At 36.5% G+C, this 14,093-nt stretch overlaps 1 protein-coding gene across 6 annotated transcripts in view; it reads right to left on the bottom strand.

The window, feature by feature from the left end:
* RELCH (RAB11 binding and LisH domain, coiled-coil and HEAT repeat containing) overlaps positions 1-14,093 on the bottom strand; it is a 120,877-nt gene that overhangs the window by 81,872 nt on the left and 24,912 nt on the right. For all 6 annotated transcript variants that reach the window (XR_004521601.2, XM_019937180.3, XM_019937177.3 and 3 more), the window contains exons 3-5: positions 12,775-12,846; positions 12,609-12,664; positions 12,391-12,504 (exon numbers count right to left, since the gene is read on the bottom strand). Coding sequence is in view for 5 of the 6 variants with exons in the window: in XM_019937180.3 (XP_019792739.1) it covers positions 12,391-12,504; positions 12,609-12,664; positions 12,775-12,846 (242 nt within the window). In the remaining variant the exon portion in view is untranslated. The remainder of the gene's footprint in view (positions 1-12,390; positions 12,505-12,608; positions 12,665-12,774; positions 12,847-14,093) is intronic.

The following is a 14,093-nucleotide window of genomic DNA, read 5'->3' as shown; positions in this document are numbered from 1 at the left end:
TCTGACTGGTGTGAGATGATATCTCATTGTAGTTTTGATTTGCATTTCTCTAATGATTAATAATGTTGAGCATTCTTTCATGTTTTTGTTGGCAATCTGTATATCTCCTTTGGAGAAATGTCTATTTAGGTCTTCTGCACATTTTTGGATTGGGTTGTTTTTTTAATATTGAGCTCCATGGGCTGTTTATATTATTTGGAAATTAATCCTTTGTCCATTGATTCGTTTGCAAATATTTTCTCCCATTCTAAGAGTTGTCTTTTCGTCTTGTTTGTAGTTTCCTTTGCTGTGCAAAAGCTTTGAAGTTTCATTAGGTCCCATTTGTTTATTTTTGTTTTTATTTCCATTACTCTAGGAGGTGGATCAAAAAAGATCTTGCTGTGATTTATGTCAAAGACTGTTCTTCCTATGTTTTCCTCTAAGAGTTTTGTAGTGTCCGGTCTTACGTTAAGGTCTCTAATCCATTTTGAATTTATTTTTGTGTATGGTGTTAGGGAATGTTCTAATTTCATTCTTCTACATGTAGCTGTCCAGGTTTCCCAGCACCACTAATTGAAGAGACTATCTTTTCTCCATTGTATACCCTTGCCTCCTTTGTCATAGATTAGTTGACCATAGATATGTGAGTTTATCTCTGGGCTTTCTATCCTGTTCCATTGATCTATATTTCTGTTTTTGTGGCAGTACCATATTGTCTTGATTACTGTAGCTTTGTAGTATAGTGTGAAGTCAGAGACCCAGATTCCTCCCACTCCGTATTCTTCCCTAAAGACCGCTTTGGCTATTCGGGGTCTATTGTGTCTCCAAACAAATTTTAAGATTTTTTGTTCTAGTTCCATAAAAAATGCCATTGGTAATTAGATAGCGATTCCATTGAATTTGTAGATTGCTTTGGGTAGTATAGTCATTTTCACAATATTGATTCTTCCAATCCAAGAAGATGGTATATCTCTCCATCTGGGTGTATCACCTTTCATTTCTTTCATCAGTGTCTTATAATTTTCTGCATACAGATCTTCTGTCTCCTTAGGTAGGTTTATTCCTAGATATTTTATTCTTTTTGTTGCAATGGTAAAATGGGAGTGTTTTCTTAATTTCACTTTCACATTTTTCATCATTAGTGTATAGGAATGCAAGAGATTTCTGGGCATTAATTTTGTATCCTGCTACTTTACCAAATTCATTGATTAGCTCTAGTAGTTTTCTGGTAGCATCTTTAGGATTCTCTATGTATAGTATCATGTCATCTGCAAACAGTGACAGCTTTACTTCTTCTTTTCCAATTTGGATTCCATTTATTTCTTTTTCTTCTCTGATTGCTGTGGCTAAAAGTTCCAAAACTATGTTGAATAAGAGTGGTGAGAGTGAGCAACCTTGTCTTGTTCCTGATCTTAATGGAAAGGGTTTCAATTTTTCACCATTGAGGATGATGTTGGCTGTGTATTTGTCATATATGGCCTTTATTATGTTGAAGTAAGTTCTCTCTATGCCTACTTTCTGGAGGGTTTTTATCATACATGGGTGTTGAATTTTGTCGAAAGCTTTCTCTGCATCTATTGAGATGATCATATGGTTTTTCTCCTTCAATTTGTTAATATGGCATATCACACTGATTAATTTGCGTATACTGAAGAATCCTTGCATTGCTGGGATAAACCCCACTTGATCATGGTGTATGATCCTTTTAATGTGCTGCTGGATTCTGTTTGCTAGTATTTTGTTGAGAATTTTTGCATCTATGTTCATCAGTGATATTGGCCTGTAGTTTTCTTTCTTTGAGACACCTTTGTGTGGTTTTGGTATCACGGTGATGGTGACCTCGTAGAATGAGTTTGGGAGTGTACCTCCCTCTGCTCTATTTTGGAAGAGTTTGAGAAGGATAGGTGTTAGCTCTTCTCTAAATGTTTGATAGATTCGCCTGTGAAGCCATCTGGTTCCGGGCTTTTGTTTGTTGGAAGATTTTTAATCACAGTTTCAATTTCAGTGCTTCTGATTGGTCTGTTCATATTTTCTATTTCTCCTGGTTCAGTCTCAGCACATTGTGCATTTCTAAGAATTTGTTCTTTTCTTCCAGGCTGTTCATTTGATTGACATATAGTTGCTTGTAGTAATCTCTCATGATTCTTTGTGTTTCTGCAGTCAGTTGTTCCTTCTCCTTTTTTATTTCTAATTCTATTGATTTGAGCCTTCTCCCTTTTTTTCTTGATGAGTCTGGCTAATGGCTTATGAATTTTGTTTATCTTCTCAAAGAACCAGCTTTTAGTTTTATTGATCTTTGCTATGGTTTCCTTCATTTCTTTTTCATTTATTTCTGATCTGATCTTTATGATTTCTTTCCTTCTGCTAACTTTGTGGGTTTTTTGTTCTTCTTTCTCTAATTGCTTTAGGTGTAAGGTAAGGTTGTTTACTTGAGTTGTTTCTTGTTTCTTGAGGTACAATTGTATTGGTATAAACTTCCCTCTTAAAACTGCTTTTGCTGCATCCCAAAGGTTTTGGGTTGCTGTGTTTTCATTGTCATTTGTTTCTAGGTATTTTTTGATTTCCTCTTTGATTTCTTCAGTGATCTCTTGGCTATTAAGTAGTGTATTGTTTAGCCTCCATGTGTTTGTATTTTTACAGATTTTTTCCTGTAATTGATACCTAGTCTCATAGCATTGTGGTCAGAAAAGATACTTGATACGATTTCAATTTCCTTACATTTACCAAGGCTTGATTTGTGACCCAAGATATGATCTATCCTGGAGAACGTTCCATGAGCACATAAAAAGAATGTGTATTCTGTTGCTTTTGGATGGAAAGTTCTATAAATATCAATTAAGTCCATCTTGTTTAATGTATCATTTAAAGCTTGTGTTTCCTTATTTATTTTCATTTTGGATGATCTGTCCATTGGTGGAAGTGGGGTGTTAAAGTCCCCTACTATGATTGTGTTACAGTCGATTTGCCCTTTTATGGCTGTTAGTATTTGCCTTATGAATTGCGCTGCTCCTGTGCTGGGTGCATAAATATTTACAGTTGTTATATCTTCTTCTTGGATTGATCCCTTGATCATTATGTACTGTCCTTCTTTGTCTCTTGTAATAGTCTTTGTTTTAAAGTTTATTTTGTCTGGTATGAGAATTGCTTCTCCAGCTTTCTTTTGATTTCCATTAGCATGGAATATCTTTTTCCATCCCCTCACTTTCAGTCTGTATGTGTCCCTAGGTCTGAAGTGGGTCTCTTGTAGACAGCATATATATGGATCTTGTTTTTTATGCATTCAGCCAGTCCATGTCTTTTGGCTGGAGCATTTAAACCATTCATATTTAAGGTAATCATTGGTATGTATGTTCCTATTACCATTTTCGTAATTGTTTTGGGTTTGTTATTGTAGGTCTTTTCCTTTTCTTGTGTTTCCTGCCTAGAGAAGTTCCTTTAGTATTTGTTGTAAATCTGGTTTGGTGGTGCTGAATTCTCTTAGCGTATGCTTGTCTGTAAAGCTTTTAATTTCTCCGTCAAATCTGAATGAGATCCTTGCTGGGTAGAGTAATGTTGGTTGTAGGTTTTTCTCCTTCATCACTTTAAATATGTCCTGCCACTCCCTTCTGGCTTGCAGAGTTTCTGCTTAAAGATCAGCAGTTAACCTTATGGGGATTTCCTTGTGTGTTATTTGTTGTTTTTGCCTTGCTGCTTTTACTATTTTACCTTTGTATTTAATTTTAATTTTTTTTTTTTTTTTTTTTTTTTTTTTTTTTGCGGCTTGCGGGCCTCTCACTGCTGTGACCTCTCCCGTTGCAGAGCACAGGCTCCAGACACACAGGCTCAGTGGCCATGGCTCATGGGCCCAGCCCCTCCGCGGCATGAGGGATCCTCCCAGACCGGGGCACGAACCCGTGTCCCCTGCATCGGCAGGCGGACTCTCAACCACTGCGCCACCAGAGAAGCCCTGATAGTTTGATTAATATGTGTCTTGGCATGGTTCTCCTTGGGTTATCCTGTATGGGACTCTCTATGCTTCCTGGACTTGACTATTTCCTTTCCCATATTAGGGAAGTTTTCAACCATAATCTCTTCAAATATTTTCTCAGTCCCTTTCTTTCTCTCTTCTTCTCCTGGGACCCCTAAAATTTGAATGTTGGTGTGTTTAATGTTGTCCCAGAGGTCTCTGACACTGTCCTCAATTCTTTTCATTCTTTTTTCTTTATTCTGCTCTGCAGTACTTATTTCCACTATTTCATCTTCCAGGGTCACTTATCTGTTCTTCTGCTTCATTTATTTTGCTATTGATCCCTTCTAGAGAACTTTTAATTTCATTTATTGTGTTGTTCATCACTGTTTGTTTGCTCTTTAGTTCTTCTAGGTCCTTGTTAAACGTTTCTTGTATTTTCTCCATTCTATTTCCGAGACTTTGGATCATCTTTACTATCATTATTCTGAATTCTTTTTCAGGTAGACTGCCTATTTCCTCTTCATTTGTTATGTCTGGTGGGTTTTGCCTTGCTCCTTCATCTGCTGTTTGTTTCTCTGTCTTCTCATTTGGCTTCACTTACTGTGTTTGGGGTCTTCTTTTCACAGGCTGCAGGTTCGTAGTTCCCGTTGTTTCTGGTGCCTGTCCCCCGTGGCTAAGGTTGGTTCAGTGGGTTGTGTAGGCTTCCTGGTGGAGGAGACTAGTGCCTGTGTTCTGGTGGTCAGCCTGGATCTTGTCTTTCTGGTGGGCAGGTCCACGTCTGGTGGTGTGTTTTGGGGTGTCTGTGGCCTTATTATAATTTTAGGCAGTGTCTCTGCTAATGGATGGGTTTGTGTTCCTGTGTTGCTAGTTGTTTGGCACAGGGTGTACAGCACTGTAGCTTGCTGGTCGTTGAGTGAAGCTGGGTCTTGGCATTAAGATGGAGATCTCTGTGAGATCTCTGAGCTGGGAGGTCTCTTGTAGACCAGTGTCCTGACTTTGGCTGTCCCACCTCCGACGCACAGCCCTGACGCCTGGCTGGAGCACCAAGAGCCTGTCATCCACACAGCTCAGAATAAACGGGAGAAAAAAAAGAAAGAAAGAAAGAAGATAAAATAAAATAAAGTGAAATAAAATAATTATAATAAAAAATAATTATTAAGGAAAAATTTTTGAAATGTAATAAAAAAACAACAAAAAAACAGAACCCTAGGACAAATGGTAAAAGCAAAGCTATACAGACAAAATCACACAGAAGCATCCACATACACATTCACAAAAAGAGAAAAAGGGAAAAAAAAATGTATCATTGCCCCCAAAGTCCACCTCCTTAATTTGGGATGATTCATTGTCTATTCAGGCATTCCACAGATGCAGGTACATCAAGTTGATTGTGGAGATTTAATCTGCTGCTCCTGAGGCTGCTAGGAGAAATTTTCCTTTCTCTTCTTTTTTCGCACAGCTCCCGGGGTTCAGATTTGGATTTGGACCCGCCTCTGTGTGTAGGTTGCCTGAGGGCGTCTGTTCTTTGCTCAGACAGGATGGCGTTAAAGGAGCAGCTGATTCGGGGGCTCTGGCTCACTCAGGCCGGGGGGAGGGAGGGGTACGAATGTGGGGCGAGCCTGCAGTGACAGCGGACGATGTGACATTGCAGCAGTCTGAGGCGCGCCATGCGTTCTCCCGGGGAAGTTGTCCCTGGATCACGGGACCCTGGCAGTGGCGGGCTGCACAGGCTCCCGGGAGGGGAGGTGTGGATAGTGACGCGTGGTTGCACACAGGCTTCTTGGTGGCGGCAGCAGCAGCCTTAGCGTCTCATGCCTGTCTCTGGGGTCTGCGCTGATAGCCGCGTCTCACGCCCGTCTCTGGAGCTCCTTTAAGTGGTGCTCTTAATCCCCTCTCCTCGTGCACCAGGAAACAAGAGGCAAGAAAATGTCTCTTGCCTCTTCGGCAGGTCCAGACTTTTTCCCGGACTCCCTCCTGGCTAGCTGTGGCGCACAATCCCCCTCAGGCTGTGTTCACGCAGCCAACCCCAGTCCTCTCCCTGCGCTCCGACCGAAGCCCGAGCCTCAGCTGCCAGCCCCGCCCGCCCCGGCGGGTGAGCAGACAAGCCTCTCGGGCTGGTGAGTGCCGGTCAGCACCGATCCTCTGTGCGGGAATCTTTCTGCTTTGCCCTCCGCACCCCAGTTGCTGTGCTCTCCTCCGTGGCTCCTGAAGCTTCCCCCCCTCTGCCACCCACAGTCTCTGCCTGTGAAGGGCCTTCCTAGTGTGTGGAAACCTTTCCTCCTTCACAGCTCCCTCCCACTGGTGCAGGTGCCTTCCCTATTCTTTTGTCTCTTTTTTCTTTTGCCCTACCCTGGTACGTGGGGAGTTTCTTGCCTTTTGGGAAGTCTGAGGTCTTGTGCCAGCATTCAGTAGGTGTTCTGTAGGGGTTGTTCCACATGTAGATGTATTTCTGATGTATTTGTGGGGAGGAAGGTGGCCTCTGTGTCTTACTCTTCCGCCATCTTGAAGCTCCTCCCCTGAAATTTATCTTTTCCTTATTGCTAATATCCTTCTTTTTTTTTTTGGCTGCGTCAGGCCTTAGTGCGGCATGTGGGATCTTCCATTGTGGTACACGGGCTCTTCGTTTTGGTGCTTGGGCTTCTCTCTAGTTGTGGTGTGCAGTTTTTTTCTCTCTCTAGTTGTGGCGTGCGGTCTCCAGAGTGCATGGGCTCTGTAGTTTGTGGCATGCGGGCTCAGTAGTTGTGGTACGTGGGCTTAGTTGCCCCGCGGCATGTGGGATCTTAGTTCCCTGAGCAGGGATCAAACCCACGTCCCCTGCACTGGAAGGAGGATTCTTTACCACTAGACCACTGGGGAAGTCCCCTTATTGCTAATATCTTGAAAATTCAACATAATCATAATTTTATTGTAATGTCAAAGTGTATGTTCCAATTGAGAAAACATCCTGGGAGAAAACATCCTGGTTCTAGAGTGTGAGAGGCACCACCATCTCGTACTTGGAAAATAGGGGAAACAGCGTCCTCAGTTAAGAGACAAGTGTTATTTAAAGCAAAAAGGATATTCTGAGAGAAGTTGAAAATACACAGAACGCTTATTTACCAAAAAAAAAAAATTTCACATAGCACAACAGAAAGAAAGGATAGAAAGTAAAAAATCATAAAAGAAAGAACTGGTAGGAGGGAAGCAAAGAACAGTAAGACAATGATTGCATGCAGATAAAAATATGAGAAACCTATCAATAAATATTTACGGAGTTTTACTATATTTGCAGATACAGAGATGAACAAGAGATTCTTTTAGCCTCAAGAAACTTATAGTCTAGTCAGGGAGACAAGAGATAATTGCAGGTAATGACAAGTGCCACTAAGAGGGTAAAATCGGGGTATATGATCAAAAATAAAACAGGGCAAAAAGTTTTACACTTTGTCTAGAGACTAAACATGAGAAGAGTGAGGGCTCTATATAGCTCTGCTTTTAGGTCATTTGAAATTAGCACTAAATGTTGTCTAATGGTTAAAGAACAGGTTATTGATGAGCATTTCCACTGCCTTTCATAAAAAACAGCTTTACTGAGGTATATAATTAATACACAATAAACTGCATGATTTAAATCCACGAGCTAATTTAAAATGTACAATTTGATAAGTTTTGACATCTGTGTGTACCCCTGAATAGATCACCACAATCAACAAGATGAACTTGTTCACTCCCAAAAGTTTTCTTGGCCCCTTTGTAATCCTTCCCTCTTATTCCTCACAGGTGCCCTGTTCCTAGGAAAATACTGACCTGTTTTCTGTCACTGTATAATAGTTTACATTTCTTAGAATTTTTTATAAATTCATACAGCAAGTACTATATTTGTCTGTTTTTTTTCACCCAAATTAATGATTAAGGATTTTCAGACTGATCTGTGTTGTTGTATCTGTCAGCAGTTCATTCCTTTTTGTTGCTGTGTAGTATTCTACTATAAGGATATATTAAAATGTTTTATTCAACCGCCTGCTCTTGTATATTTGGGTTGTTACCCTGATTTTAGCTACCATAAATAAAGCTGCTGTGAACATTGTGAAGGAGTCTTTGTATGAACATATGCTTTCATTTCTCTTGGATTTTAATATCCATGAATGGAATGACCAGGTCATATAGTTGGTGAAGGTTTTAACTTTTTAAAGAAACTGCCAAAAAGTGTTCCAAAGTGACTGTACCAGTTTGCATTCTCACTAGCAAAGATGAGATTTCTAGTTACTCCACATCTTTGCCAAGACTTGGTACAGTCTCAGACATTCTATTAAGTGTTATAGTATTCTCACTGTGACTTAATTTGCATTTCCCTAATGACTAAAGATGCTGAGCACCTTTTTCATGTGCTTATTTGCTATCCATATATGTTCTCTGTTGAAGTATCTGTTTAAATTTTTTTGTCCATGCTTTTAAAAATTGGGCTGTTTTCTTATTATTCAGTTTAGAGAGTTCTTTAAATATTCTGGATAAAGTCCTTTATCATATATGTTACTTGCAAATATTTCACCCAATCTATGGCTTACCTTTTCATTTGCTTAGAGTGGCTCTCAAAGAGAAGTTATTGATTTTGATGAGAACAATTTTGCTGAAGAACACCATACTTTTGGTGTCATATATAAGAAATCTTGGCCCACCTTCCAAGGTTGCAATGAATTTTTTCCATGTTTTCTTCTAGGAGCCTTATGGTTTTAGAAGTTAAAGCTATGATCCATTTGAATTAATTTTTGTAGATGGTGTAAGGTATGGTTTGAAATTCATTTTTGGAGGTCTACAGATATCAAAATGTTCCAGTACCAATTATAAAAAAGACTGTCCTTTCTGAATGAAATTTACTTTGCATTCTGTCAGACATCAAAAGATCATCTATGCATAAATTAATCTCTTGACTCTCTATTATGTTCTATTGATCTATTTGTCTACCTTTATGCCAATAAGATACTGTCTAAACTACAATATCTTGAAGTCAGGTAGCTGAAGTCCCCCAATTTTGTTCTTCTTTATTAAAGTTGTTTTGGCTATACTATGTTATTTCCATATGAATTTTAGAATAAACTAACTCTACAAAAAACGCTGGTGAGATTTTGATTGGGATTGCACTGAAAATACAAATCAATTTGCTGAAACTGACACTCTGACAATATTGAATCTTCTGATTTATGAGCACAATGTATCTCTTCATTTATGTCTTCTTTACTTTCTCTCAGCACGTATAATAGTTTTTAGTGTATAATCCTTTATCAGATTTATCCCTAAGTATTTCCTATTTTTTGATACTTTTGTAAATGGTATCTTTAAAAGTTCAATGTTTATTTGTTGCTAGTATACAGAAATATGATTCACTTTTGTTTACTGATCTTGTATCTTACAACTTTGCTAACATCATGTATTAGCTATAGTATCTTTTTTTTTTGGCCCTGCCACATGGCATGCAGCATCTTAGTTCCCCGAGCAGGGATTGAACCCACACCCCCTGCAGTGGAAGCGTGGAGTCTTAACCACTGGACCGCCAGGAAGTCCCTATAGTATTTTTTTTTATGTCGTCCACAGGATTTTCTACATATACAATCATGTTACCAGTGAATTTAGAGTTTTATTTCTTCTTTTCCAAAATGTGTGCCTTTTATTTCTTTTTCTTGCCTTGTGTTGGCTAGAATCTTCAGTATGATGTTCAGTAGAAGTAGTGAGAACAGATATCCTTGTTTTATTCCTTATCTTTTATCATTAAGCATGATGTTAGTGATAGTTTTTCTGTAAATATCTTTTATGAGATTGAGGAAATTCCTCATAATTCCTAATTTCTTTAAAGTTTTTATGGGAAATGCATGTTATGTCAAATGCTTTCTTCTGAGATATGATTTTTTTCTCTTTTAAAAAGTTTCTTAAAATGGTGAATTACAGTGACTGATTTTTGGGTTAAATCAACCTTGCATTCCTTGGATAAACCATTTGGTCATGATGTATTAGCATTTTTACATATTATTGGATTTGATATAGTAAAATATAGAATTATATAGAATTTCTGCATCCAATTCACAAGGAAAATGACCCTGTATTTTCTTTGTTTGCAATGTTTTTTATCTGACTTTGATATCAGAATTATTCTGGTCTCATAGAATGAGTTTGGAAGTATTCCCTTCTCTTCAGTTTCTAGAAGAGTTTGTGGAGAAGCGGTATTACTTCTTCCTTAAATGGCTGGTAGATTTTACAAGTGAAGTTATCTAGACCTAGAGTTTTCTTTGTCGGAAGGTTTTTAAGTACAAATTCAATTTCTTTAATAAATACAAAGTTCCTCAAATCTATTTCTTCTTGAATGAGCTTTGGCAATTATCGTCTTTCAAGAAAAGTTGCTCATAACATTCCCATTTTATCCTTTTAATATGAGTAAAATTTAGGGACTTCCCTGGTGGTCCAGTGGTTAAGTCTCTGCGCTCCCAATGCAGGGGTCCTGGGTTTGTTCCCTGGTTAGGGAACTAGATTCCGCATGCCGCAACTAAGAGCCTGCACACGACAATGAAGGTTCCGCCTGCTGCAACTAAAGACCCAGCGCAGACAAATAAGTAAATAAATACTTTAAAAAAGAAAAGAAATCCAGTGGTATATATTTAAAAAATATATAATAAGTAAAATTTATAGTGATATAACCTTGCTCATTCCAGATTTTGATAATTTGCTTCTTCTCTCTTTTTCCTAATGAGTCAGGCTAGAGGTTTTCCAATTTCATTAACCTCAAAAACTCAGTTTTTTATTTTATTAGCTTTTCTCTATTGTTTTCTGTTGCCTATGTCATTGATTCACACTCTCATTTTTAATATTTCCTTTCTTCTGCTTACTTTGGGCTTTGTTTAGTTTTCTTTTTCTAGTTTCTTAAAGTAGAAGCTGATTTTCATCAATTTGAAATCTTCCTTCTTTCATATTATAAACATTTTGGTGTCATAAACTTTCCTGTAGCTTTAGCTACATCCTGCAGATTTTGATGGTTTTGTTTTCATCTTCATTCAGCTCAAAATACTTCATAATTTCCCTTTTGATTTCTTCTTTAACTTATGTGTTATTTGGAAATATTTAAAATCCTCTTAAATACTGACTTGCTTTATCACCTACATCTATTTAATAGATATAATATGATCTATTTTGATAAGTGACCCATACGTATTTGAAAACATGTATTCAGCTATTGAAAGATGAAGTTTTATAAATTCTACTTATGTAAAGTTAGTTGACAGCATAGCACAAGTGTTCTATATCCTAAATGATTCTCTATTACCTTATTCTATCAATTATTGAGAGAGCCAGCTTGAAATCTCCAGTAATTTCTGCCTTTTAATTGGAAGGATAGATCATTTATATTTAAAGTGAGTATTGATATGGCTGGGTTTTAAATCTGCCATCTTGCTATTGTTTTCTGTGTGTGCCATCTATTCTTTGTTCCCTTTTTCTTCTTTTTCTGCCTTCTTTTTGGCCTCTCAATGTTTCTCATATATTCAACATATTTCTTATTCATTGTTTAGTTGATCATTAACCTAAGTTTGTGATAAAACATGATTAACCTGAAATATAATCACAGTATATTATAACATTATTTATATTAGGTAAATATTAGTTTAATGTCTTTTATATAGTTGAGTAAAACTACCATTTAATAAAGAATAACTATATATTTTATTAAATTTAGTTTTTGCCAAATACATTACAATAACTGAGGGAGTAACTGTACTGCTATCTTCCTTAGAGAACTATTTTTGCTACTTTTATTTTTGCTAAATGATCCATAGGATAGTTTATGGACCAATGGGATATATCTGATTTAAAATGATAGCCTCCTGATTTCTATACAATACACTCCTTGGTATTTACTTTACTAAGGTACAAGATTCAAACTGACCTATTCGCACTAAGAAGTCAAAATATTCCAGAGTTACGAGATAACACTAAACAAAGCATCATTTCTTTTCCTATAAGATTTTATCAGTAAAATAATGAGGTTCTAAGATTGGCTCCTATTCAGAGACACAACTTATATTCTCTTATTCAACATATTCTCTCTTAAATGCTGTTATCTATCATCTTAATTATTATAGTGTTACTGAAGAGGTTTTACTTAAACTGAATTTATAAGTACACATTAATCTGTACTACTAAGTAAATGTTTTAAAGTTTAAAAAAAGCACATTTTATAAATACGTGGAAATATGAGTAGATTACATAGTTATAAGGGGAGTTGTAAAAAGCTCCCTGGAAAGAATGAGAAGTCTTTATGTAGAAAGAGGAAATCTATAAGCCAACAGAATACTAGACTGGGAAGCCTTATGGAATTTTACAATATGTATAACTTTTTGAAAAACTAAAGAAACTAGATAAAAGAGAAAATAAGTATATTATAAATTAAAAAGGAAGCAAATCGTCGCTTATTAAAAAAAAAGAAAACCGAAAAGAAATTGTACCTGATCATCATTTTCATCTGAAAAGGTTATTGATGTCAGCTTGTAGTTATTCTTCAATAAAAATTCATTGACTAAGAAGTTTAGAGCTCTCTTTTCAAGAGGTTTGATTGGCTCCTAGAGATAAATAAAAGACAGATACAATACTGTAAGTCTTCTTCCTTCAATACTTGTGCTACCATTTCATATGGAAGATACTTTTAGATCTGTCATTCACCCACCTGAATTTCAGGACTTGATTTGTAATTTTTTCGTTCCTGTAAAGGAACTTCGTGTTCTGGTGGAAGAAAATATGAATAATATTTTACTATTTTACATTAGAAAATATCTCAGCTACTTCTACATTGTCAAAGTAGAAAAAGTCTCAAAAAAGTTTATGTACACCACCTGCAGCCTTTGTCAGGTTGGCTCGGAGGGCCTGAATGGTCTCCTTGGCTTTCCGTAGTTCAAACTCCAGGACTGGACAGGGATTTGGAATAAACACACACAGGCATCCAACCAAGAAAAGGGAAACAAAAATAAAAAAATAAAAAGCAAGGATGGGTATGAAAAAAAAATACAATTTGTATTGAAAACAGAAAGCATGCAATCTTTATGAAACTTGTGAACGCATGCAGCAGAGTTGATTTGCAAGCAAACTGGTGAATGTTTTCCATAGTTTTAGAATACAGGGGACTACTGATCAAATGTTCCAGCTGTCTGACAAGGAATAGCTCTGTTTAAAAGTAAAATCTATGGCATACTCTCCTTTAGGTAAATAAAAATCTTAGTAATTTAGGTGGTTGTGTTTCACTCAGTCTAGGTAAGAAATGTAATGGAATGTTTTCAGGTGACATAATTTTAGGGGAAAAGACAAAAATTAGATGAAGTCCTAGCAAATACACTTAAAGAAAATCTTAGGATTAAAAAAAACGTATTTTAAAATGCATTATCTAGAATAATGTTATAAATCAACATACAGAAACATTAGTGAATATAGTCCTTCATTAAGATGTTGAAAGAACAGGGTTTAAATATTTAACAAATGTGGGACGCCTATCAATTTTTCTACAAACAAGTATGTCTTCTATAAACAAGCACAGATATGTTAAACACATATCTAAAGAAAAGTTCTGAGGGGGTTATTTTAGGTTTCATTTAAAGCCAAAGGATAGAAATAGTTTGTCTTTTAATTTACAATTAAGATCATTCTAAAGCAAATGATTGAGTACAATTCTACAAGTGTGGTAATCTAAGGATACTGAGTAAATTTAAGTAGAATTTCAATGTTTCTGACAACTCTTCAAATAGATATTTGTTCATAGTAAGAGGTACTAATGAAACTTAAAGATTTCTCCTATTACCACAGAGTCTGATTATAAGATAAACATGAATACTGAGGAGACATTTTAATGAGCTCTTTAAAATGTTTCATCATGAGCAAGATTTAACTATATGTGTCTTTGCTGGGAATTTTCTTTAAAATATATAAATACTGCTCTGAAGAAAAAGCAAGCTTAGATGTGGGGAAAAAAAGCCATTTGTGTGAAGTAAAGCTCTGAGAAAATTAAGTGATCTTTGTCACAATTGGATATTTAAAAAAATTATAATTTAAATAGTTCTGCATAAAAATTAGCAAATTTAACACTTTAAAGATGCATTTTTTCCTCATTGACTAATAAACAGAATAAAGAAGATGGCAAATGAAATGCTATCAGAGACAACAA

The sequence above is a fragment of the Tursiops truncatus genome, chromosome 13 (assembly GCF_011762595.2).
Source record: "Tursiops truncatus isolate mTurTru1 chromosome 13, mTurTru1.mat.Y, whole genome shotgun sequence".
Lineage (NCBI taxonomy): Eukaryota > Metazoa > Chordata > Mammalia > Artiodactyla > Delphinidae > Tursiops > Tursiops truncatus.
This window is presented reverse-complemented; position numbering and strand designations above follow the sequence as displayed.